General features: G+C 40.6%; 1 protein-coding gene across 2 annotated transcripts in view; it reads right to left on the reverse strand.

Annotated features, from left to right (window-relative positions):
- Positions 1 to 10478, reverse strand: part of LOC308390976 (KAT8 regulatory NSL complex subunit 1-like) — a 36197-nt gene extending 25719 nt beyond the window's left edge. For both annotated transcript variants that reach the window (XM_080873384.1, XM_080873383.1), the window contains exons 1-2: positions 9981 to 10478; positions 4767 to 6234 (exon numbers count right to left, since the gene is read on the reverse strand). In XM_080873384.1, the coding sequence (XP_080729510.1) occupies positions 4767 to 6166 (1400 nt within the window). In that variant the 5' untranslated portion in view covers positions 6167 to 6234; positions 9981 to 10478. The remainder of the gene's footprint in view (positions 1 to 4766; positions 6235 to 9980) is intronic.
- Between the last annotated feature and the right edge of the window lie 14910 nt (positions 10479 to 25388).

The following is a 25388-nucleotide window of genomic DNA, read 5'->3' on the forward strand; positions in this document are numbered from 1 at the left end:
GAAGGACAGGCCCCTGCACGGTATGTACCACCGGCAGATAGAGGAGGTGGCTGATATCCAGAAATCCTACCAGTGGCTGGACAAAGCTGGACTGAAAGACAGCACAGAGGCACTAATCATGGCAGCACAAGAACAAGCTCTGAGTACAAGATCCATAGAGGCTGGGGTCTATCACACCAGGCAAGACCCCAGGTGCAGGCTGTGTAAAGATGCCCCAGAGACAATCCAGCACATAACAGCAGGGTGCAAGATGCTAGCAGGCAAGGCATACATGGAACGCCATAACCAAGTGGCCGGCATAGTGTACAGGAACATCTGTGCCGAGTATAACCTAGAAGTCCCGAGGTCAAAATGGGAGATGCCCCCAAGGGTGGTGGAGAATGACCGAGCTAAGATCCTGTGGGACTTCCAGATACAGACGGACAAAATGGTGGTGGCTAACCAACCGGACATAGTGGTGGTAGACAAACAGAAGAAGACGGCCGTAGTGATCGATGTAGCGGTTCCCAATGACAGCAATATCAGGAAGAAGGAACACGAGAAGCTGGAGAAATACCAAGGGCTCAGAGAAGAGCTGGAGAGGATGTGGAGGGTGAAGGTCCCCGTGGTAATCGGAGCACTAGGTGCGGTGACTCCCAAGCTAGGCGAGTGGCTCCAGCAGATCCCGGGAACAACATCGGAGATCTCTGTCCAGAAGAGCGCAGTCCTGGGAACAGCTAAGATACTGCGCAGGACCCTCAAGCTCCCAGGCCTCTGGTAGAGGACCCGAGCTTGAAGGATAAACCGCCCGCAGGGGCGTGCTGGGTGTTTTTTTATATATATATATATATATATATATATTTATATTTATTATTATTATTTTTTTTTTTTTAAAAGAAGTTTGACTTTATGTGGTTTTATTTTACTCACAATCAATGTGACAAAAAAACAAAACAAAACAAAAAACAGGAAAATGCACAGATGACTTAGGAAAACACCGACTTACTGCAAACCAATTACATTGCATACACCTGTAGTCGCCCTCCAGAGGCCAATTTTGAGCCAGATAAATTAAAAGTTTTATATTGCATTTTTTCTTAGCAGGTATCACCATGAACAAAAAAAATACAGAATTTTCCTCTGCTTTGAAAATGAAAAACTTGTCATGTGTAATGTCTTCAAATTACCAGCTGTATATTTTAGGGGCTTTTCCAAGATCAAAATTTGTCTTTGGCCGGTGAGCATAAGCATGTTTAGAGTCCACACTAGGCCTAACGATTGCTCCAGCTAAGTGATATCAGTCTACTCTCACATTTTACACCAAACTAGTGCAGACCCACACTACTTTGTGGGGGTATAATTCCTCTTACTTCGGTTGTTTGCCTGTCTGGCTAATGGTGGGTGGCTGCATAGCACCTTAGAGCCAGCAGCTAACTGGTGTTGGACATTAATAAAACACTAATATTCAGTGTAAACCCACTATTATGTGCATTGCTGACTACAAATATATAACAGTATTTAAACACCTGTTTACTGTGAAGTTACAGCCACTCATCTGCATTCAAGAGAGGCACTTCTGTCTGTCAGGGAAGAAGCTAACTACTATCAATTAAAACAAATAGTTTAACCAACTAGCATTTTGAATAGTGAGAGCAGCAACCCTTAGTCATGTAGTCCACTGGTTTGTGCACGCACAAATGGCAAAACCAAAACTTCAAGGCACACCTGTACTCTTATCTGCTGTTCATTCTTTTTTGATATTGTAATGCGGCTTCTGACAGCCCAACCTGTACCTCAACTCCATCCCTGCTTCTGATACTTTAACCCAACCCAACTGTCTTGTGCCTTCTGGTTCAAATTCAACACTCTTTAACTGGCAGATATTTCGTTTCCAAATGCCTCGTCAGCTAGCTTGACATCATGGTGGCATTAACCAACACCTCACTACAGATGCCACACGTCAGTTGAGCCCTGTTGATATCCCCTCTCACTAAAGTCGCAAGACAGGTAGCTTTCATGTACTGATGCAACAAATGAATTAATACTTAATTGTTGTATATCACAGCAACATATGGTTGTCACAAATCCTGTAGCACACTCATACTTACCTAGAGCACACTACTTGGGAACCACAGGTGTTAACGTTTCTTGAGTTCAATTAATCTATTTATATTTCCACAATCTGTTAAATAATCATGATTTATCTAAAAGAACTGAAATTTGAATGTTTATCTATAATCAATCCAAGGTGAAACCAATTCTTTGTTAAGTTGAAACTTGATAAAATTTCAAGTAATTCAGGCTAAGAGCACTCTGCTGCCCTCAAACACAAAGCTTAACTAGTTGCTCTCAGGTTAAGGTCACATACATGAGTGGAAAAACGACACTTGTTTGCTTAACACATCTCCTGACCTGTAGGCCCTAAGCTTGCTTCAGTAGGGTTAACATTGTTAGCCAATGATTGATTAGTGATCTTCTCTGAGCAAAACAACATTTAGAAACGGTCATACACTCACAAGTTCTGATGCGTCATTTACCATACAGGTTAAAATCCAGCGTTTCACAGAGTGGAGGGGAAAAAAAACTGTAAATACGTGTACAGTTTTCCACAGAGACGTGCTTGAATTCACTGAAGAGTTAGTGCTTGTTAAGAGTGACTAAGGCTCCAAGAAGCCGTTGCTGCTTCACAATAAAAGCCTTGTGATGGCTGGTGGCTGGAAAGCTTTCATGGTAAAGCAGCAACAAGACATATCATGTTGGCTATAACAGAAGATTAACTGAAGCAGATGAAGAAAAGATGAAGCCACTGTTGGGAATTTCAGCTGATTATTACATGATGATTGGTCCCCTTTAGAGAAAGAAATCACTGAATGTAATGAGCTCAGTATGAGTCATTTATATCATGTCTAAAGAGCTAACTGAGCCCAACATGTAAACTCAAATAATACCTCAAAGTACTTCAGGTGCTTGGTGAAAAGTGCTTTTGATCATCATTACTTGGGGAAATTCAAGAGATGCCTACATTATAATGGGCTGAGTTAGAGCTAAAAGAAAGGGTTAAGTTGATCCACCAATTTGCCTTGACGGCCTCTAATTAAACCAACCTTTCCATACTGTTTCCTCTGCCTGGCATTTTCACTGACAAGATGCAACTCTCAGCTATGAGTTCACAAATAATACAGCCATCTAAAATGTCACAACTTCCCATTTCTATCACCATGACCCTGATGACCTCCTGGCAAACCGTATCCACTACTGAAAACAAAGGAGACTGAATTAAAAAACAACAACAAAAAAACAAAACCCTGTCGTAGTATTTTTAAGAACATAACTTTGGGAACCCCCTGCAGACATGACAGCTTTCACTTTCATTACAAACATGCAACTCTGAACTGCCATATTCACCCTTATTACCTAAATGACTACTACTAGTACTACTACTGTATACAGGCATTTTAAAAGGCATTAGAGAACTTCTTATCCTGGGTTTTAACATATCTTATTTAATTTTCAATTTTGCTTAATGTTACTTTCCCCAATTTTCTACCTTATTTTTTTAACACTTTTATTTGTCTTGTTTTATTTTCTCTGGCATTCTATTTTATTTGATCTACATTTTTAGTTATTCTCTCTATAGTTGAATCAATTATTTTATTTACATTTATTTTCCCCTTTAATTTTTTAACTTATGTTTTATTTATCTTGCGTATCATATTTATTTAGTTTTCTTAATTGGTTTGCTTCTTTTCGTGTTTGAACAAGACAGAAATTGTATAAAGTATAACTTAATCAACATATTCTCGCCCCCATTGAGCTCCACAGAAAACATTCAAAAACCATTTGCTCCAAAACTGAACCCCTCAGTCATGTATGCTAAGGACACAAGTTTCTTGTTACGTTATGGAGTTATTTAGGTCAAAGGTCTAAAGTCAACACTGGAAAGGATAATAAAAATCAGTGATCTTAACTGCTTTGTTAATAATCTACCCAATCTTCAACAGGCCAGTAACTCCATTAATGCTGCTAACACCACCTGCTCTACCCCCCCCCCCCCCCCCCCACACACACACACACTTTCCCCAAATCTAATGACACAGAAACACGTTCTCTGATGTGAACTTCCCATGAAGTACATGCACAGGCCACCCTCCTGGCTGAGGGAAACCTGACGTCACAACAGGCAGCATGTTAAAATATAAAACTCACACCTTCTGCAAAAACCACCACCCCTGCAGTTCTACGTTCCTACTAGGTTTCAGTTTTAAACCAAAACAGTGACGTGCTCTGTGGGTGCTCACTTTTTCGCCCTGCAAATAAATACAACGCTTGATTTCAGCTCAGGCCCTCTCAGGAGGCAGCAAGTCCATTCGAGCCGGTTCGTTCTCCACAGGATAGCACCCACACAACTACACACGCTCTCTCTCTGGGTGAATCGTACCTCTTACCCCTTCCTGGGGTTTTACCCAACAACTACTGAGGCAGGCTATGTGGTTACAATTGTCACTAGCACCTGGAATGGCATAACAGAAAAACTGCAGCAAGAAACTTTCCCTGGAAATATAGGGACTGAACAACTCCCAGCACCATGAAATGTCAGAGTACTGTGGCGTTACCAAACAGTGCAGCCAAATTTTGAATGAATCCTTCTGTGGAGCTTCTGTATAAAACCTTTTTCCAACATAAGACGTCTTTCCCTCAGTGTTCACCTCCAGTCTTTGAAGGCTCTAACCAGCTGTGTGCTTGTGTACAAACTCCCTAATAGCCTGACGTTTCAGAGGGTGACTTACATTTTGACATGCCGCTGCTCAATGTCCACTCGGGACAGCTCCTCCTCCTCCAGGTCAGAGTCCCCTCCAGAGCTACTCTCTGTTACATCAGAGTCAAAGGCGCTTTCTGCTGAATGAAGGTTGGCTGAGCCACTCAAATACAACCTCTCCAGCTCCAAGGGCATCGAGCCACTTTTCAGGAAACGACTCAGACCGTCCCGGTTGTTTGACGAGTGGCGCCCGGTCCTCCATGAAGCTGTGGGGGTTGCAGTCTCTGATTTCCGGTTGCTGCCTAGTAGCCGATTCAAGGCCGTGTCCAAGAAGCCACCCAGCTGCTGCTGAATGTGCCGCTCAACCTGCTTTGCCTGTACCACCTGAAGACGTTTGTGCAGGCGTCGCAGTCGGCTCTCGAGCTCAGCCTGGCGGCTGCTATTGATGAGAGTGCGTTCTCTTACATGAACGTCGAGGCTATCTGAGGAGGAACTGCAGGGTATGGGAGGTGCAGGCGTACATGGCGGTGAGCCCTGCTGACTGCTGCCTGGCCGCTCTCCATCAGAACCCTGTGGCTGACTCGTAGGGGTATCTGGATCTGCTTCCTCCAAATTCGCCTGTTCAACTGGGTTAGGGTTGCTGCTGGTAAAGGGAGAAAGTGCAGCTGACTGAAGCACTGGTGGTTCGACATTTTGTCCATCTGTGTTTTGAGAAACCCCAGAGGAATGCCTCCGTTTGAGAGCTCCTTTCAAAGGGATGTGCCCTGTTAAGGTCGCCGTCAAGGTCTCAGAGTCAAAGGGCAGGTTCTGGGGCTGAGAGTCGGTGGCGGCGGGAGGCTTGTCGCCATTCACCGCGACCACACAGCCAGAGCTGGACATGGTGGCCAGCTTCTTGGCCAGGCCGTTGACGGGTGCCATGGGCTGGCCGCTTCCGTTGGTGCCGCCACTCATGAGACTTTTGAGCTGGCCGCCCGACAGTTCAATCGCCTGCCTCTTCCTGAGGAAGTCTCCGCTGCCGTTGAGCAGAGAGTTGGGCAGTATTCTGTGGCTTTTCAGCACAGACTGTTTAATGAGGACTCCTTGCAGCTTAATTGACTCCTTAGTTGAAGGGACAGGTGTCACATCCGGGTAAAGATAAGAAGCCACAAGTGGCTGGAGTTTGCCCAGGGCAGAGGCCTGGGACACAGAGTCAGATTGGGCCTGTGGCTGCTGCTGTTCCTGGTTACCGCCTCCGCCACAATAGTCGAGGGGACACTCTTCGGAGGTGGCCTTGCACTTGGCGGGGCCGCTGCTGTGGATGAGGATGTTGCTGGCGTTACCGTTGTTCTCTGCACTGGCTGGTGAGAGACTCGAGGATGGGGCAGCCAGTTTGAAGCGGATGTGGTGAGCTTCGGCTGGGGCGTCGGTGAGAGCGGGCGCCATCGCAGCCATGCAGTGCAGAGGGACGGGCACCGCGGCCTGCTCCACTCCACCCGCTTACTGCCCCACCTGAGGACAGCCTGCAGGGACAAAAAAAACCACAGAAAAGAAATAAAAGTTAAGACTCACCTTATGACCAAAAACCACCCATCATCAAATTCTGATACTATTTCACATGAGGGAGTTGTGTGGTAAATTTCCCATCAGCGCTTAAGAGATAACATTAGTAACCTTATACAGGGATGTGCCTCATAACAAGGTGTAAACAAACATACAGATACTACCTATGTTCATTTAAAACTGAAACCAGCAGCTCCATAAGTGTCATTTATATTCATTCATTCAAAATTACTCAGGTGAGGGAACCATAAGACCTGTTCTTGAAATATGAGAAACCATATTTGATGCAATAAATGCAGTATTTTAGTGACTGTGTTCAGCAACCAAGTATACACAAAAATATGCTTTATTCAAACCACTGCTTGCACAGTGAAATTTCTGTTGTCCACACTTCTTCTTCTATTATGATTATTATTATTGTTATAATAATGATATGAATACAATAATATTATTATTGCAACAATATAACAATAAAAACAACAGTAAGAAGAAGAAGAGGGAGAAAAAGACAAACAGTAATATTTTAAATACTAAGACTTTTGTATTCTTTTTTTTATTACAAAATTACTACAACTGTGTCATACATCAGCCATGATACATCATATATCCAGGGATCATCATACCAGCATAAATTTGTATGGTGACATAATAATGTCATCACAATATCATTACTGTAAAACAATATGCTTTTATGTGCAACAAGCCCAGGCATGTCTGAGAGCGATGAAGATTTGGTGCCTAAAAGGGAAATATTTCAACAATCTCCAATAAAGTGCGGTACCTTACAAAAAAAACGTACAAGAAAATTGTTCTACTCTAAAGGTGGAAACAAACGTGTGTCACCACTTCAGGAAAAAATTATAATTAAAATAAATAAACTTTAAAAACAAAAACAAAGAAGGCTATGGAGGAGGGGATACTAGTAGCTCCCAAATGTAAACAAGGGTGGATGGAAATTACTGATCCGGTTACATAGTAGTGAAGGAGGACTTTCAGCAACTGATTAAAAAAGCTCAACCAAAGTTACAAGTTATTAAATATTTTTCAGTTTCATTATGTGATAATATTGTGCAGCTACTGAACTGTTACAGGGTTAAGTTGGTTTAGCTATTGTTAAACAGCAATTTTATACTTAAAATGTCCTGGGGAAAAAGCAAACAAGGCCACATTTGTCTTTTGCTGTGTCACTGGATATAATGCTGTGTCACTACTACACTATTGCTGCTGTTGACACTTTATTTCAATAGATTCACACTTCAAATTAGCAATTTCTCATCAATGATATTAGCTCATTAGAAAAGGAGGATGGGCCATGCCCTTCATTTACGTGTACCCACAAGCTTCAAGAATCAAACATGAATAAAGAATTCAGTATTTTCAAGATTATCAAGATTTAATGCTGAGGTTATATCAACCACCCCTAATATGTACAATGGTTTTCTTCACAAGATAGTTAGAAATACTGGGAGAATTTGTATTTGTTTGTTTTTTTGTCAAACAAGGCAACAGGAAAAAGCAGGAACTCCTTGTGTTTACTGTACACCGACTAATCTTGCTGATGTTGGTAGTATCCCACCCCCTCACCCAGCCCCTCTGTTAGCCAGGAAAAATCCATGTTTCATCCATATACTTAAAATATATTCTCCATAATAATTGTATATCATGATGGGAAAAACATGAATGCAGACTGTGCCTGTATACAACAAAACATTAAACAGAAATACTTGCTGTACAGGTTCTGTAAGACTGTACAATGAGTGGAAAATTACTACCACCACCCCAAAAGAAAGTTTCTTGCCTTAAATGTTTATTAAAATATGTTCAATATAAATGTACTAATACTAATGGAAACTCCATGACATTGACTCTTTGACATGCTGCTGACCTGTGAACTGCTAAAGAATAAAACACAAGCAAAGTTGAAGGGTAAGAAAATCCCGGGCAAAAGTGTTTTCAGTCTCTTAAAATACAATCGTTCACTCCAGAACCATTCTTTGGCTGTCACTGAAATCAACAATAATTTGTCAACAGAGGGACCCACAACATCTGGTAAGTACAAAGAAATTAAAATGCACACACTGACCTTGGGGCTGGTGATGCTAAAGACAAAGATGGAATAAACAGACAACTGAGCTAAATCCCAGGCTAATAAATTATTATTCCCACTCCACCCATGCCTGTGTGAACAAGCCCTCATTGTCTTTAACTTAACAAAGCTGCTCTTTAAAGAATACGCTTTGGAAGACATCTTTTTATGAGAGAGGAACAGGAAAAGCCAATGCAAATTACCCCAAACCCCACTGCCCTACATGTGCCCTGGTAAGTCAGTATGCAGCAGGGTTTCTTACAGTAAGTAGGTGGATTTAGGCCCCAGCATTAGCCCAAAACACATGATGTCATCCTGACTGGATTCTTGTTTAATTTTCAGCTATTACACCTTTCCCTAAATTATTATCCAATTACATCTGTCAGTAAATTATTCAAATTTAAAGAAAACCTTAAGGACGTCAAACGTGCCAAGTATCTCTTGTATCTATGTTAAACTTTTAGATAAAAAGCCTCCCTTCTCACAATTCAGCAGATAAAAAGCGAGCTGCATGTACGCTGTAGCGTCTGCAGGGCGAGATGAATGGAGGCGGCTCTCAGTATTTTCACCGCAGTTTCTAGTCAGCGCGCACTACGCCATGTTGGTATTTCCGAAGCAGATTATGCAATGCAATTCATCCACCTTAAAAAAAAAAAAAAAACAAAAAAAAAAACGCCCATTCCGCTTTAAACACACTGAGCGAGTTCATGCAACACGCTGAGCATAGAACGGGGGGTAATTTAAATAACCAACCCTACGGACCGACTGCACCATTAGTGAGCCTCTGTAGAGATGCGACAAAAATAATATCCACATCCAACGTTTAGCAAAGCATAACGCAATCACCAAAATGTCTTCCTGATGTTTACAAAAGCGTTTTGAGAGCACACGGCTATAATAGTCTATTCATAGCCTTGAAGCCACCGAAGAGCAGAGCGATTGTAGCATCGAGACGTGGCTGAATATCTTAAGAAAACATACACGCGAGCAGGAGATCACGCAGCAGGGAAACTCGGCAGATAAATATCTCCTCCGTGGAGCCTGTCACTTCAGACACACTGTGTGCAAATTAACGCTGCTGATGCAAGAAACACAACCTGCCCGCAAGCTTAGCCTCCAGCTGCAGTGAAAAGCTGCCCATCCGCGACACATTAGATCTTTTATTTTGAAGCTCTCCCTTCAATATCTCGGCCGTAAACTTTAAGCTAACCCAGTTAGGCACGTAAACATTTCCAGCCTGCGTAACCTGTGCGCACCGCCCGGGCTGATAGTTTGAGGCGCATAAACGCCCAGCACTGACATGTATTATGAGAGCATAAATAACGAAACGGAGAATTAGCGTGAGAATGAATCCTGGCCTCTTGTTAGCATCTGGCCATCCCCAGAACTTATTTTAAAACGCGCTGGGAGCTAAATGCAGGGTGCAGACATGGTTTGCATTGTAATTAGACCTACAGGAACACATGCGAGGCAGCCCTGTTGTTTTTACATTTAAATCTACAGCGGTCCTCATTCAGTTCGCCAAACAAATGGGGCTGAAATGTGTCAAAAGCGGAGAAGTTGGGGGTAGACCCAGCCAAGTCTAGCTAGCTCGCTAACAAAGAAAAAGGAGGAACCTACCACGTGACGAGGTTGCACTATCCGAGGGAATTTCGGCAACAATCCCCTGCAGTTTCTGGTGGAAAAAAATCCAAGGGTGCTAACACGCACACACACGCACAAAATGTGGCGCGTTGACTCGATCACTCAGCCATCAATTAATATCCATAAAATAATAAATGCAACCAGAGAGCGGAGGAAAAGGGGCCCGGGTCCACAGCGCAGAGCCGCTCGGGTTCGTTCCGGATACAGCAATGGGCGAATCAACGAGCTACACCTTACTCGCCAGCTAGCCTCGCCGAATATAAGGGCAAGGCCGCGAAACCGTCCTTTCTACTCCAAATTACTTCAAACGTAGGCGATTTCACGGCAATCCTTTACCGAAAAGTCCGATTCCCGGTGAGGAAGAGGTAATCCAGACGGCAGTTTGCCGCGAGCCGTTTTCTCTCGTTTTAGGGAGAGACGCTTAGAAAATGGCGGCTAGCTCCTCTCCCTCGGATTTGACTCTGACAAACATAGAAGTGCTGCGCGCGCGCGTGAGTGTGTGCGTATGTGCTAGAGCTGGTAGGCGGGAGACGTTTCTCATAGTCACCACTAGAGTAAAGGGCAGATAAGAAACGACATAAAAGCTCAAAAGAAGATCCCACAGGAGGGCATTGTCTTCCAAAAAAGATACCAGCGGACACACACTTTTATTTTCTTGCTGTACTGGTTCCGCGACCGCTGCTGTTTCTGGTTAAACACGCCATATCTATGCTCCTACTCCAACGGTACACACAGAAAATACCCCTTATGCTTCAAAGACCACCTGTGCGCTAAATATTTACGCGGAAAATCAACAATAACTAACAGGAACGAGGACTACAGCCGGGATCTGCTCCCCTAAGCAGCTATTTTTTGGAAGAATTTGTGCAAACAGAGCCTGCGCCTCTTGTCACTTTTTAACAGGAACAGGATCGCCCACAAACACCACACTACACTACACACAACAAGCTTCATGACGAGGTTCAGCCAGCGGCCACATGAAGGAGCTCTTCTCCACAGTGCTGCGTGTAATAAAATAATAAAAGCCTCACGCTGTGCCCAAACATAGCGCCAACTACCTCCAAACAAGAACAAACTAAGCTAAAACTATAAGGGAATCAATTTAACTCATCAGTCTTAAATGTTTATGTTTAGTGTCAAGTGTTACTGGCCGCATGAAGGAGATCTTCCCCACAGAGCCGCGTGTGAACCTTCATATTGTGCAAAAAACAGCGCCAACTATGTCCGAACAGGCATAAATGAAACAAAACTCAGTTAATGAATATGTCATTCTTAGCAAAATGTTAGGTCAACAAGAAATAAAGTTTCTAAAAAGTTTGTGTATTTTAACCCTATTTATTATAATTTTATTATTTATTAATATATTTATTATAAATATCTACAGTGCTAATTAGATTATTATTACTATGCATTATAATGATTTATTATAATGCATTCTAGTGGCAGATATTTTATTTTTCACCATCTAATTTGAGCAATTTATGACCAGAAAGTTCTGTACTGAGCCACAATACATATTTAATCCTTATAATGAAGGCGACACAGCCTGTTAAGTATCAATTAGTCTGACAACATTATAAAAACGTACTTTCTATGGCATGTTTTAAAACACTTACTTACAGCATTTTCTTTAGAACGGTCTCATGTTTTTGTTGCATTTATACTGCTATCTTTTTTTATTAGCCGCAAAACAAAACTGCAGGATAAAATATATACAAGCATGTTTAAGGCTAAAAAAGTTGCTATAATATACTCTGACTCCTACCTGTGTTTCTGTGAAATTTTTCAATTGTTGCCTAATAGATTTAAAAAAAAAGAGACCTTTTATTAAAAGTTTTTAATAAAAAGTGACGTTTTCATTTTATTTTGACTGATGTCCAGATGCAGATGAAGCATTTGGGAGGGCCTGGATCACAGGAAGTCTTTGTTATTATAGACAAACCTCTTATTACTTTGTATTATGGAAAACCGATTCTGAGGGGATCAGACCAAAAAAAATGTTCACATCTGACTGATTTTTAATGAAAAGATCATCATGTGGATGGGTGACAAATTAAAGGAAAAATGCAAATCCCTGACCTCAGTAATGAGGGGGGATGTGGTTGCTGGGAAGTTGTAAAGGGGAGTGGGGACTAACAGAGTTATCATCTTATTGTAAGATAAAGTCAGTCTTATCAGTGTTTTGTATCCATGCAATGCTTTAAGTTCAAATGCTATGAGTTCTTTTTTAGGCCTCAAAATTGGCCTTTGGAGGGCGACCTCACATGCAAGCATGACTGGCCCACATTTAGTAGGAATTTTCCTACAAATAACAAAATACTGACACCCACCAAAGAGCTTCTGTTTCTTAAAGAAGATTTTTGCAGAGGTTTAATGAACTCGAGCTTGTTTCTTAAATGGCCATACATAACATAACAAAGACTACTTCCCTTAGCTAAATGTGCATCAGTCATGCTTACGGGTGTAGTCAAACCCAACAGAGGCCCCTTCTGAACTAGGAAAAACCCTCTGCATTACCTTAATTAGTGATACTCAAGCCCCCCTTTTTAAAATAGTATTTTTATTGTATTTTATTTTTTTATTATTTTGCCTTTAAAAATTGTTTTTCTAAAAATTGGATAGTGAAGAAAGACATGTCAGCAGTTTGGACTCGAACCCAGGCCACTGTTTTCTGCTTTCAAAAGCTTTTGCAATTTAAGGTAAGATTTAAACAGGTATATACCTGATCAAATAAGTAAACAAATTTCCCCACCTGTGGGACTAAAAGTTTATCTTATCTCATCTAACAAATTGTACTTCCTTCTTCTTGACCTAATTTTGCATATTGCACAATTTCTTTTCATTTTTATTTTTAAGAGATGAAGTAGCAGCTGGGTTGAAGGCTAGCTTATTGGCTACTATTTGCAGCGATGCTGACTGACATCCACATCAATGGAAAAATAAACAATTAATATTTGCCACTGAACAGCTTGTTTCTAAACATTTACATTGTCATTTTGATTTTTTTCCCAGGCTTAATTGTGTCTAAATTGTATTGAGGCTACACACTGAGATATCATTTATCTATTTTTGAATGATAAACCTGAACATCATGTAGCTTCAAATTAATTGAATTTTTGTTTATCATATGAAGGTATTTTAAGCACGGCTCTAGCACAGTGAGTATGTTAACCTAATTTTCTTGGATGGACTTCAAGTTACATTAGGCACAACTTTAATTGAAAAATATGCCCTGTGTTTTGTTGAAATTGTTTAAAAAGTAATATCAGATTCAAGTTTCTCTTTCAAACACTATTTATGGGTTTTATTTTTTATTTTTTGCTAAGGGAGGCTACTTTTCTGCAGCTACTCGCCCATCACTAGATGATCATACTGTTACTCCAGTGTCTCTTGCTTGTCTGGTTTATCTTCTTTGACATTTAAATAAACAACTTTTAATAACATCCTGTGCACTAGAAGATAATCCTATAAACGACTCGTTGCACACTGACAGCCATTTTCCCACACTAAAAGAGAAATTCAACGTAGTTCTCTACTGAGAAGTGTTTTCGTCTAGAAACGGGTACAAACCCGAGCTGAGATGTTTACAAAGTTACATTATATCCTCTCTTGTCTCACTACCATTTAAGCCCACTATTAAATGAAAATGGAAAAAAATATGTGATTTTAGATTGTTTCAGTACCTCTGATCTCCTGATGCTTGTTAAGTATTAAAAATTCTATTCTAACAGGTCTTGCATGGCCTCTGAGCATAATCAGACTACCAGAAAGGACATGCATTATAAACACTTCATTATCTGTGTGTGTGGAAATCAGAGGGAGGAAGAAAGCGCTTTACACAACCTGTCATCCACACACTGGTGATGGCAGCTACATTGCAGCCACAGCCACCCTGGAGCGCACTGACAGAGGCGAGGCTGCCAGACAGCTGCCGGACAGCTGCCCTCTGACCACCACCACCAGTAGGCAACGGGTGAAGTGTCTTGCCCAAGGACACAACGACCGAGACTGTCCAAGCCGGGGCTCGAACCGGCAACCTTCCGATTACAAGGCAAAGTCCCAACTCTTGAGCCACTCCCAACTCTTGTACAGTGAAGCAGGGGTATACTTCCATTTAACTCTTGCAAATTACTTTAATAAAATAAAGAAATATACCTTGTCATTTCTTAAGAGAAAAAAACGTTGTTGGCTTCAATCTCTGATCATTTCTGGATTTTCTTTTCTTTTATATTAAAGACTCATTTTCAAAAATGTTTGTTGTTTTTATAAGAATATTACACTTTTTACAAACATAACTTTTTCAGTGAACCAGTCTTGTCGCTAGTTTCATTTCTGAGAATTTCTGCATTTTTTTTCTTGAAAATTTGATTGCCATTTCTTATTGATTTACCACAGTAACTTTTAAAAGTGTGATTTTCACCTCCTAATATTACTTCTTTCCTTTTGTTGTTGCTTTGTATTAACCTAAAATGACCCCCGCAGGTCTTCATGGGACGTGAACGAAAAACATCACAGAAACAAAACAAACCGATTTGTGACTGTTATAACTGGCAAATACCCATCCATCCATTTGCTCTTGCTCCAGGTTACAGCTGATGCAAAGATGTCTCAACTTCCTTGTGCTCCTCCTAGGTGATCCCTTCAGACTTCAAGGATATGTAATCCATCCCACTTGACCAAAATACATCCACAGGGACATGTCCACAGAGTATGCTAATCAGTTGCTCTTCACACGGGTGCTCAAAATCCAGACTACTTATATCCCTGATGTGATCTTTTCTCCAAGGCCATTGGGTGGCTGCAGCACCCCCTGGCTTTAAAATAAAGGTAAATGCATATAACAATTATACCTTTAACTCCATTGTCGGTGAACTCCAATCAATAATCCATGGGATCATTTTCCCAGTTTCCACACATGAAAATATGACACCTAAAATGAAACAAATAAAATAAAAAATAAGATTACTTGAATCAAAATTTTCAGACAATACATTTAACTATGATGGCGTAGTAGGAAAAGATAGAGGGTTAGGTGATGCGCAAGCCTGTAACTCTTGTGGAATTTTTTGTTTGTACATGTTGCAAGTTACAGATATATAAGCTACTATCAGCTGCTCCCTTAATTCACAAGGCCCTTGTTGGACCATGTTGTTGATTTGGCAGATTTTACTTTTTATTTTACTTCAGTTCTTATGCTGATTGCCAATCCTGATGCTATAGAGAAAGAAAATTCGAACGGGCAAAAACAATTACATGAGTAAATCGATATCAGCACATTACACTAACTAAAAAAATTGTAAATTTACAAGAAAAAAAAAGGGGGGGGGGGGGGGGGGCAAATTTTTGAGGAAAAAAATAGCAAACTTTGGAAAATTGCCCAGTGGAAAATGGAAAGAACAACCCTTGAATTTAGGGGCAATTTAACATAAAGAACAGCTAATTTACATGACAAACGTGGGGCTAATTTCTGAGAAAACGAATGCAAATTAAAGAAGGGAAAAAAGGAATATATACAAATAAAATTTATAGCAAATTTAAGTGGAAAAAAACGCAAAATTAGGGTTAATTGCAAATCTGGCACAATTAAAAAATGTAACAAACAAACAAAACTGAAAAATAAAAACAATGCCAGGGTTATATGAAAAACGAGGCGCAGTGTACGTAAAAAATAAATAAATATAAAATTGGCACTGTATGAGAGCGAAGCGGGACGTCAGTATACATGACGTTTTTCCAGTGCTGTACACTGTTGAGGGTCCGTGCACTCCTCCCACCGCTTGCTGCACGTAGACCTGCGCTGCAGCGTAGTGAAAATGAGTTTGTCGCTTGTTGTCTGCCTTAACAACATACTTGGAAAGAGGTGTTGTTGGTCTTTTATTACAAGGAGTTCACATTTCTGATTTTCTTTCAAACTTAATGTTCAAAAGTGAAGCAAAGTCACTCATTGGCTACAAATAAACACTATTTCTCCTATTTTTCTCGTTAATGCGCGACTTTAATCTCGGAATTTGAGCGTTTTTTCTGAATTATACCCTCTTCGCCCGCCCCACTATTTTTTTCTAGGACTCAGTCTTGAGTATCGTCTCCCCAGCTGTTTATTTATTATTTATTATTTATTTATTCATCTGAATGTCCTGCTGCCACGCTAACGCTAGCTAAAGCTAACATCCACTAACGTTATCGTTGCAAATTTTTATAATGAAAAAGTTTTAAATGTCGCTTAATGTCAGCACCACGGTGTAGAAATTAAAATGTAAGTTTACAAAAAGCGGCTCCTTCACTGAACGCTGTGTGAAGGAATGCGCCACTGGAGATTTATGCTATAATCAAACAGTAGTTTCTCCAGTTGCGGAGCTAACAGGCTAATGTTTGGAACTCCCAGGCTGCCAGATAGCAGCCAGCTGAGCTAGCAAGAGATGCTAACGCTCGCTAGCTTGTTTGCTTCCCGATCCCACTCTGACTTCTCAATGACTGCTGCACGTTTAGCAGAAAAGTGCGCTTAAAAACTCCGCCAGCTCAAGCCAAACAACCGGGGGCTTAACGTAATGTGTGTTTTTTTCCTGCCAAGCGGAGCGTTCATTTATTTTAAGAAAATAACAAGACAAAATCTTACTTACCTGCTTGTCCTGTTACTAACCGTTTACGACTCCATAACACCAGCCCCCCCTGCGCTGCTATTGGTCGAGAGACCAGTTCGAGGCTTTCTATTGGCTGCTGCAGATGTCAATCTTTGCAAATGCCCGTACAGCGGAAATGTGGACGAAAGTTCATAGCATGAAACTTCATTATCCCAAAATATATTGTTTTTATTTGAAAATGTTTCACAACTTACCCGTTATTTATGAAGCACACCTTTTACTGCCCCATTACGCGACTGTTCTCACTCAAAGTAACTACACTGTCTCCCATTTTGATGCTTTGCTTTTGGGGACTACTGCTTAGAAATGAGCCACTGGTTTTCACTGCACAATAAAAAAAAACGCAAACATAAAGCTAATGGCAGCGCGTGAGTTTGTTTACTATATTCTGTTGCATCGTATTTCTAAGCAGATAAGAGCTGGCGGGGTGATATTTCACCGGTGAAAGGCACAATAGCGGGTAAACCCCTTACAAGAATGGAGATTCACTTGAAGCTGCTGATGCTTACTTACAGGCAACGGAGACAGGATGGGTGGATATATAAGTCAGTGAGGCAGCATTGTGCTGGCTGCATGAATATCCAGCGGTTAGCATCGCAGAGGGGCAAACTGTGGGGCTGTGTCAGTAAAGCTTAAGTCTGACCTTTCTCAGGTACGTGCAGGGGGAGTGAAAATGACTTAGGAGCAGAGGCCTGGCCGAGGGTGAAGCCTTTTCAACATTTAGAGCAGGGGTGTCAAACTCATCTTAGCCCAGCAGCCACATGCAGCCCAGTTTGATCTTAGGCGAGCCAGGCCAGTAAAACCACTGACAAATTTCCCCTTTCTTTAAGTGTGAAGAAGCAGATTTTGGGCTGGGCACCTGGGCTGTGCGCAAGATTTTAAAAAGCTGAAACCATAAGAGTTAAGCAGGTCTCCATACCCCACTCTGTTAAAAACAACCACAAAAGGTAATATTTAAAAAATAAATGCAAAAATAAAAATATATCCAAGTTATTCCACAGTCATTGAGTACAGTGTAATTACATGTGCGTTACAGTTTGCAAATCACCTTGGAAAAAACCTTCACATCTGGAGTTTTTGTAAGTATACAGCTTCAGTATTTTAGATATTTGTGGTTCAAACAATTTGAAAAACTTACCTTTTCATGCATTTTCATTTCTGTATAGTCAGGCGAACATCACCACATTTTACTGAAAAACTACAGTTGTTGATGGATTCAGAGTGGGACCAGTGGGATCATTTGGCAGCTGGTTCTGGCTCTTGGGCCACATGTTTAACCACTGCACTGTATGAACTTTGTAAGCATCCCTTTCCCCTCTTTTTTTATTCAAATGTCACCATTTACATGTAAAAAAAATGCATCTTTTGAGGAGGTATTTGAGATTTTTCGCATTGCCTTTTCATTCTTCAGCTGCTGAATTGATATATCTTCTACGCCTCTTACATGGCACTGAATTTAAATATGAATTTCTATTCAAGCCAGTAAATTAATAATCTGGCTCCGAATGTGAGGCAGACCTTAGCCAACATCAGTGGTCAACCTCACTGTTGTTGGTGAAAGAGAAATATTTGGAATATTGTGTGCTCGTTGATGGTCATGTGGTCAAAACTTCAGGGACACACATGTTTCACTAATCTACACACCTATGAGATGCGTCTGTTATTCTGAAATCAAATACTTCTACTGCATGAGGGTGAAAATTAACTCCCTAAAGACCAAAACTATGGGCCTGGCCCAGAAAATCCTTTAATAAAAAAAATGCACCTGCAAATTTAATTAAAAAAAAGAAGCTGGAATCCTGAGCCAGAGAGCAAGACCTCCTTTAACCTTCTCCCTTGAAAATTTGACATAATATCACCAGGCATCTTTTTCTTGTTACGTTTTTCTCTTCTTGTAACAAATGAAAAGGTGCAATTTCAGCTGAGCATTCACTGAGTTTGCTGTCATCACATGGAGACATATATTAAACTTTAGAATGAATACAGCAGTACTTGATGTCTTTATGACTCAAAAAACCTTTCTACATCTAGAAACTTTCCATACATTTTGACTCTTAAGTAGTAGTGGAAAGCCATTCAGTGGTCCAATTTTGGCAGGTATGAAAAGGATGAAGAGTGGAAAGGTGGCTGTTCCAGATGACATAACTGTGTGGGTATGGGGATGTCTAGGAGAGAGGGCAGTAGACATTTTAACCAGGAATTTTTACAACACGGTAGCGAGACAGGCAGCGATGGATACCGTAGTTTGGAGACGGTGGCACTGGCAAAAAGACTGGAGGCCGAGCAGATGTTAAGATTTTCTTTGGGAGAGAGTAGGATGGACAAGATTCAGGTCGAGCAGTTTGGAGACAACGTTAGAGAGCCAAGGCTGAGAAGGGCTGGACATGTGCAGAGGATGGAGAGTGGATATAGTGGAGAAAGGATGTTGAAGATGGAGCTGCCAGGCAGGAGGAGAAGAGCAAGACCTCAAGGGAAGTTAATGGATGTTGTGAAGGAAGACATGAAGAAAGGTCACAGAAAACGATGGTAGGGATAGGGTGGGATGTAAGCAGAGGATCTGCTGTGGTGATTCCTAAAGGAAGTACCTGGAAGAAGAAGAAGAAGAAGAAGAAGAAGAAGAAGAAGAAGAAGAAGAAGAAGAAGAAGAAGAAGAAGAAGAAGAAGAAGAGGTCCTGTTCTGAGACCGTGTTGGATGTGTGACAGCCTGGATACATTACTGGCCAGTCAAATTTCTTGAAATCATCCACCAAATTTTAAACAGGACCTTACATGGACTTCACTGCACTATGAAACACTTTATTATTCACATGACATGCTCACATTTTCCAGCTGCATTATCATTGTTTTTGTCTTTTTCACCTTTTCAGTTTTCTCAATTCTTCCTTTTCTTTGTCTTTTCTGCAACCTTTCCACCTTCATTTCAGCTCATCCTTCCACCCAGCCTCACATACACACATTTAGATTATGTACAGTGGCACAAGAAGTTCATGTTTTATTTATTATTATTTGTCACATCCTTTATTTGTGCAGGAGATTTTTCTAAAGATATGCCAACAAGAGGGCAGCAGAGATTGTAACAACTCTAAACTTAAACAATCAGATAAATACAGTGTTAACATCATTTCAACAGGGTTAAAACAGATAAACAAATTAAAAAAACTTCAGCGAAACTTTATGATCAGATCAATAAATAAACTCGTATGTGTGAGTGCTGTACTGATTCTAAATCAGTCTAAGGTTTACATAGACGTACAGGAATGACCGTTTAGCTGCATACAGAGAACAGTGGTGGTCTACCAGAGTGCTATAGCAAGTAATAAAAGTGCATAAAGTCCAGTTTGATTTAAATGGGTCAAATAAATAAACCAGTTTAATAAAAATATGTTCCTCAAAATAATGCATTAGTAAGTGGGCTGGTTCTTGTAGAGCAATTTTCTACTCGAGTTCTCAAAGTGATTTATACAACTGACCACATTCACCCATTAACACAAGCTTTTCTCATTTACATTCACACTCAGGGGTTCACTTGCATCAGTATTACATTCAAGGATACTTCAGTACAGGGATACAGGAATCAAACCATGAGCTCTATGTCCTGAGCTACAGCCACCCACCAAAAAAAACCCCTAATTTTCATAAAATGCAAGTTACAGTAATTCAACAAAGTAAGAACAGCTGACGAAATCGAGTTTTTCTTCATGCGGTGATAGAAACAGGAAACCTAATAGGAGGCTGTCACAAAATCTTTTTGTTTTGACATTTAAATGGTTTGGGGCTCTGTCTATCTGCATTTAACACCAACTTAGGGAGAGTTAACTGAGAATTAACACCATTAGTCTTCAGGATACTGTCATCATAATGCTCTGATGCTGAGGAGGATGTTTCACTTAATCCTCTGGAAAGTTCACCTTCTTTACCTCATTTTAAACATCGGTGGTTCATCTGATAGCAACATGTAAATGTAGTTATATGGAAATAACACTAGATGGAGCTGAGACATAACACATCACCGGACTGAAGCTAGAACCTGTAAAATGGTCACTCAGATATTCACTATGCACAAATGTGCTACTTTTAATTTGCTTTTATAATCAGCATCCAAGCATATAATGCCCTACTGCATGCATGGCAAGTCTTAAACATGTGTAGGGGGATGAAATTCAGTTCTGTTACCTTTTTATGCCATTAAAACGGCATCTACATTTACTTACAGCAGTTTGCAGTTACAGTTAACCACAGGAAAAATTATAAGTGCATTCAGCTACAAAACAGTGTGATATAATCCTTTACTTAAATCTGTATTTATTGAGCTAAAATATATTAAATTCCCACATTTTTCTCCCTTAAACGCCTCTTTAGGTAGATTTAACTCTGTATAATCACTTTTCTCAGACCGCTCTGCAGCATATTCTTCATTAAAAGGATATTTTCATCTATAATACTAATGAACAGAAAAATGCTCATTAAAATCCATCTCACACCCAGAAGAGCAGTCAAAGACTCCTCACAGAAAGTCCAATTTCATCAGCAGTACTCTTTTTTTCTGCTGAATTTTAATTTGTAAATTGTAATTAGATCCTTTTCAATTTAATTTTAGAACAGCTTCCACAATTTTTTCCAGCAGTTACAGAGACGTTTCCCTTTGGGGGAAGATATGAAAGTTTTTCTTGTTCTTATTCTCAACGATATTTTTAGATTTGTCAGAGTCTGTGGATTCAGTCTGAAGGTAATACAGGTATGAGACAGCAGACCGCTCCATCTGCGCAAAGATGAACATTATGCAAATGCTCATCTCAATACCGATAACACATCCATTCCTAAAAAAGTCACAAAAGAGTAGGAAAAATGCTAAAACTTTACTTGGAGATGCAACACTATATTTGATGACGATGGGTCTCTTTTACTTTATTTAATATGAATTATGAGTTTGCTGAACAACTTCAGTGTTTAGTGTCGACTGTACATAAAAGATGGAGATAGCTTGCTTGACTTAAAATAACTGAAGTGTTTACAACACACCAGACTCCATTATTTTATCAGATAATTCAATTAAAATGCTCAGATATGGTCACCATGGTCACCAACAGCATAAGCACAGTCAAAAGTTCCAGTTTGGGGGCTACAGTTAGCGTAGGTTGGGCTTAGAAAGCACAGATCAGCTACAGCTAACTGCTAATGAAAGCAACCACATTCCCAACTTTAAGCCTTACCATTATCCATGTGGGTGAGTTAACAAAAAACCCTTACAGCTATAAAGTATTTATGAGGGTGAAAACTATCCATGGAGGCCAAAAATGCTTTTTGCACAAGGCTGTAAACATGTTTATTTCTGCTGTAAATTTGGACATTTTAACACAGGAGTCTATGGGGACTGACTCACTTTTATAGCAAGCCTCAAGAGGCCATTAGAGGAACTGCAGTTTTTGGCACCTGTACCTTGGCTTAGGTTTTATAGGCTCTCAAAGGTTGAATTTACATCACACTGGAGTTGTTTTTAAATGCACACACAGAACCAATCAAAAGCCATTCTTAATTAAATTATAATGAGCTCATACATGACCTCCTTCAGTAATTTCAGTCACTAAAACAACTTGGTCACATGAGGGTTAAAGAAATGAACTTATACATCAGTGTAAGTGTGGTCCATATTTTTGACTTATTAACAGGTGAAGTCCAAAAGCATCAGGAGTAAGGTGATTAAACACAACAGGAAGCATTTTAATATTGGTCTAAGCTGAAGTCATTCACTGGAAAATGAGCTTAACAAAGTTATATTGTTTACATCTGGACTGCGGGTGCTTTTCCTAACTGTGTTATGAACTTACCTCTCATGCATATAAATGCACCCCCGAGAGCCAGCTGTCATGACAGCTGGCTCTAATGGGACAAAGCTCCCAGGGTCATCTGGGTAATGTACACTTTTGTTTTCCTTTAAGATGCAAGATGACTAAACTCTTCACATTCCAATACGGCAAACAGTGTCTGACATCATTTATCCAGCCTTTCACTGGAGCCATATGTGATATGATTTCACACAAATCCCAACATCTATGGAGACTTTCGAGACTCCATTTCAATTGGTATTAAACTTCTCAAAGTCTGATTGATTTCTGGCTGCACAGAATTACCTATTGACCCACAATGTGATTGGCACGGTTTTAAATACAGAAAGTGGCAGACATGCAGAGTTATCGATTGTCCTCCAGTTCTTTTGTTGTGAAAGGTTGAGACAGATTCCCACTTGTGCTTATTTGAAAGTGTAGGAATTGAATATGTGAGATTATAATAAGCAAAGGTATAAATCATAGTTTTGTTTCAGGAGAAATGAAAAAAATAACAAGAATAAAAGAATTTTGGGGTAAATTGTGGAACGATACATTTAAGGAGGCTTCAAGTTTCAAGTGTATCAACTGCCGTGGCTGCCTCTACAAAATGTCCCGTGTAGATGAGTTAGTGAAGCAAACTGATCAGCTGCCTTATCGTGTCTTGTGATACAACATACACCCTCTTTATTGCACAAGAGTGCAACCGTCTCTATCCTTGCATCTGTCCACTGGCAGCCATTTCATTTTGTATCAATCCAGGCAGCTGTTTCAAGTTTGTGAGGGTTTTTATTTCAGCGTTCTCATACTTACCACTGTGTTCATGTGCTTAAGGAAAAACAATTTCCTTTCTTGTTACTGATTCTGAAGTACGATTTCACCACCTCATCTACCCAAGACAATTTGATACAACAACTTTAATCTCAGGGCAGCACGGTGGCACGGTGGTTAGCACTGTTGCTGCACAGCAAGAAGGTCCTGAGTTCAATTCCACCATCAGGCCGGGGTCTTTCTGTGTGGAGTTTGCATGTTCTCCCCGTGTTTGCGTGGGTTCTCTCCAGGTACTCCGGCTTCCTCCCACCGTCCAAAGACATGCAGTTTGTGGGGATAGGTTAATTGGATAATCCAAATTGCCACTAGGTGTGAATGTGAGTGTGAATGGTTGTCTGTCCCTATGTGTTAGCCCTGCGACAGACTGGCGACCTGTCCAGGGTGTACCCCGCCTCTCGCCCTATGACAGCTGGGATTGGCTCCAGCACCCCCCGCGACCCTGAAAAGGATAAGCGGTAGCGAATGGATGGATGGAACTTTAATCTCCACATTTCAACTTTATTCTCAACGTGATCAATAATATATTTATTTTCTTAACGTGGCCCTAATACTCCTTTGTAATTATCGGTTTACCTCTTTCTGCCTCTCAGAAAGACAAAGTCTCTGCTCTGATGTTCTGTCTATGTGCTTTCTGGTCCCAGCAGTTCGCTCCTCTCCTCCGTGAAGGACTGATTCACACAGTTTTCTGATGTTGAGCTCTGGGGAGCATTTGACGAGGGCTCTCATTTGAAGTGTTATTAACTGCTGATTTCTGTAACTGTGCTGAACTGTTGGTCCTCTTTTCCTGAAGCAGTCCTCGTGAGAATCACAGAGTTTGATGCCGTTTTGTACTTGAAGAAATTATCGCATTCAATTTTCTGGATGGACCTACCCTGAAGTCTTTCAGTAACGATGCACTGGTGCGTGTCTTTATTTTGCTGAGTGGCTCTTGCCATAACATTGATTACTTTAGAAGTAGAACAGGGCTCTTTGCTGACTAATGGTCTAATTAAGAAGTCAAGAAATCCTGCCAGCTAATTTTTGACAAGGCTCACTTGTTAGATGGAAATATTCCAGGTGATGGATGATCTTGTGAGCCTTAAGTCAAAGGCTCACAAAACCTCATCAAGTAAAACAGGGTAAACATTGGTTTGCTGAACACTTTTATGCTTCCAGATCCAAAGAGTTCTTCCAGGTATGATGTTTTAATTTTATTTAAAAACGGGAAAATCCACACACAAGTTTGCCCAAACTCATCTTGTTTTCTTTGCAGTCAAAATATGCAGCAGCTTTTACGTCCTTTTGAACCGGCTTAATGGATGTTTGCCTTTTTATGCTCCTCAGCTGGTTTGCCGTGCATGCTGTCTACCTGACCACAGTGCATGACCACCATTTTTTGGAATGAGGATTTGGCTTTTTGGACTTTTTCCTGTGTCTGTTTGGAGTCTTCCTACTATGAAAGCTTTAGGCTGTATTTTTAATTTAAAAAAAAGTTATATAATTTTAGTACAAATATGCACACTGTTGTATAGAGATTGAAAATGTGACCTCATTCAGGGCTAAAACCGCAAAGGATTCTGGGAACTCGTGGCAAGAGGTACTAGCGCACGCAGGCTTTCAATTAAAATCAGTCACACAGCGATAAAAAGAAACACAAAAAATGTCAAGAAGCTGTTGTATTATTAACTGCAATAGCCGGTCGCATGACAGCCACGGGAAGCCGACGGGTAAAGAGATCGGTTGTTATCGGATTACGTCGTTGAAGAGAAATTGTTCGAGCCATGTTTCCGAAGTAACAAAGAGCCGACGGATGGCCTGGATTGCAGCCATTCAAAGACCAAATATAACGTCTCAGAACCCTCCAGCTCACAGGTTAGTCTGCTCCAAGCATTTACACAAAGGTCAGTCTGCTGTGGTAGTTAATGCGTCATTTTTCTTAACATAATTGGTGATACAATTACAAGCAAGTCTGGCGCTGAACAGAAATTGTCGCGCTATGCTCCTTTGTTTATTGTGCATAAATAGTGAATTGACCTGACACAATATTGCGTTTCGCTTCTGTTATTATGGTACATTGACAAAAACATATACTTTTATTCACAGGGTAAAACAGG

The sequence above is a fragment of the Rhamphochromis sp. 'chilingali' genome (assembly GCF_963969265.1).
Source record: "Rhamphochromis sp. 'chilingali' genome assembly, chromosome: 22".
NCBI lineage: Eukaryota > Metazoa > Chordata > Actinopteri > Cichliformes > Cichlidae > Rhamphochromis > Rhamphochromis sp. 'chilingali'.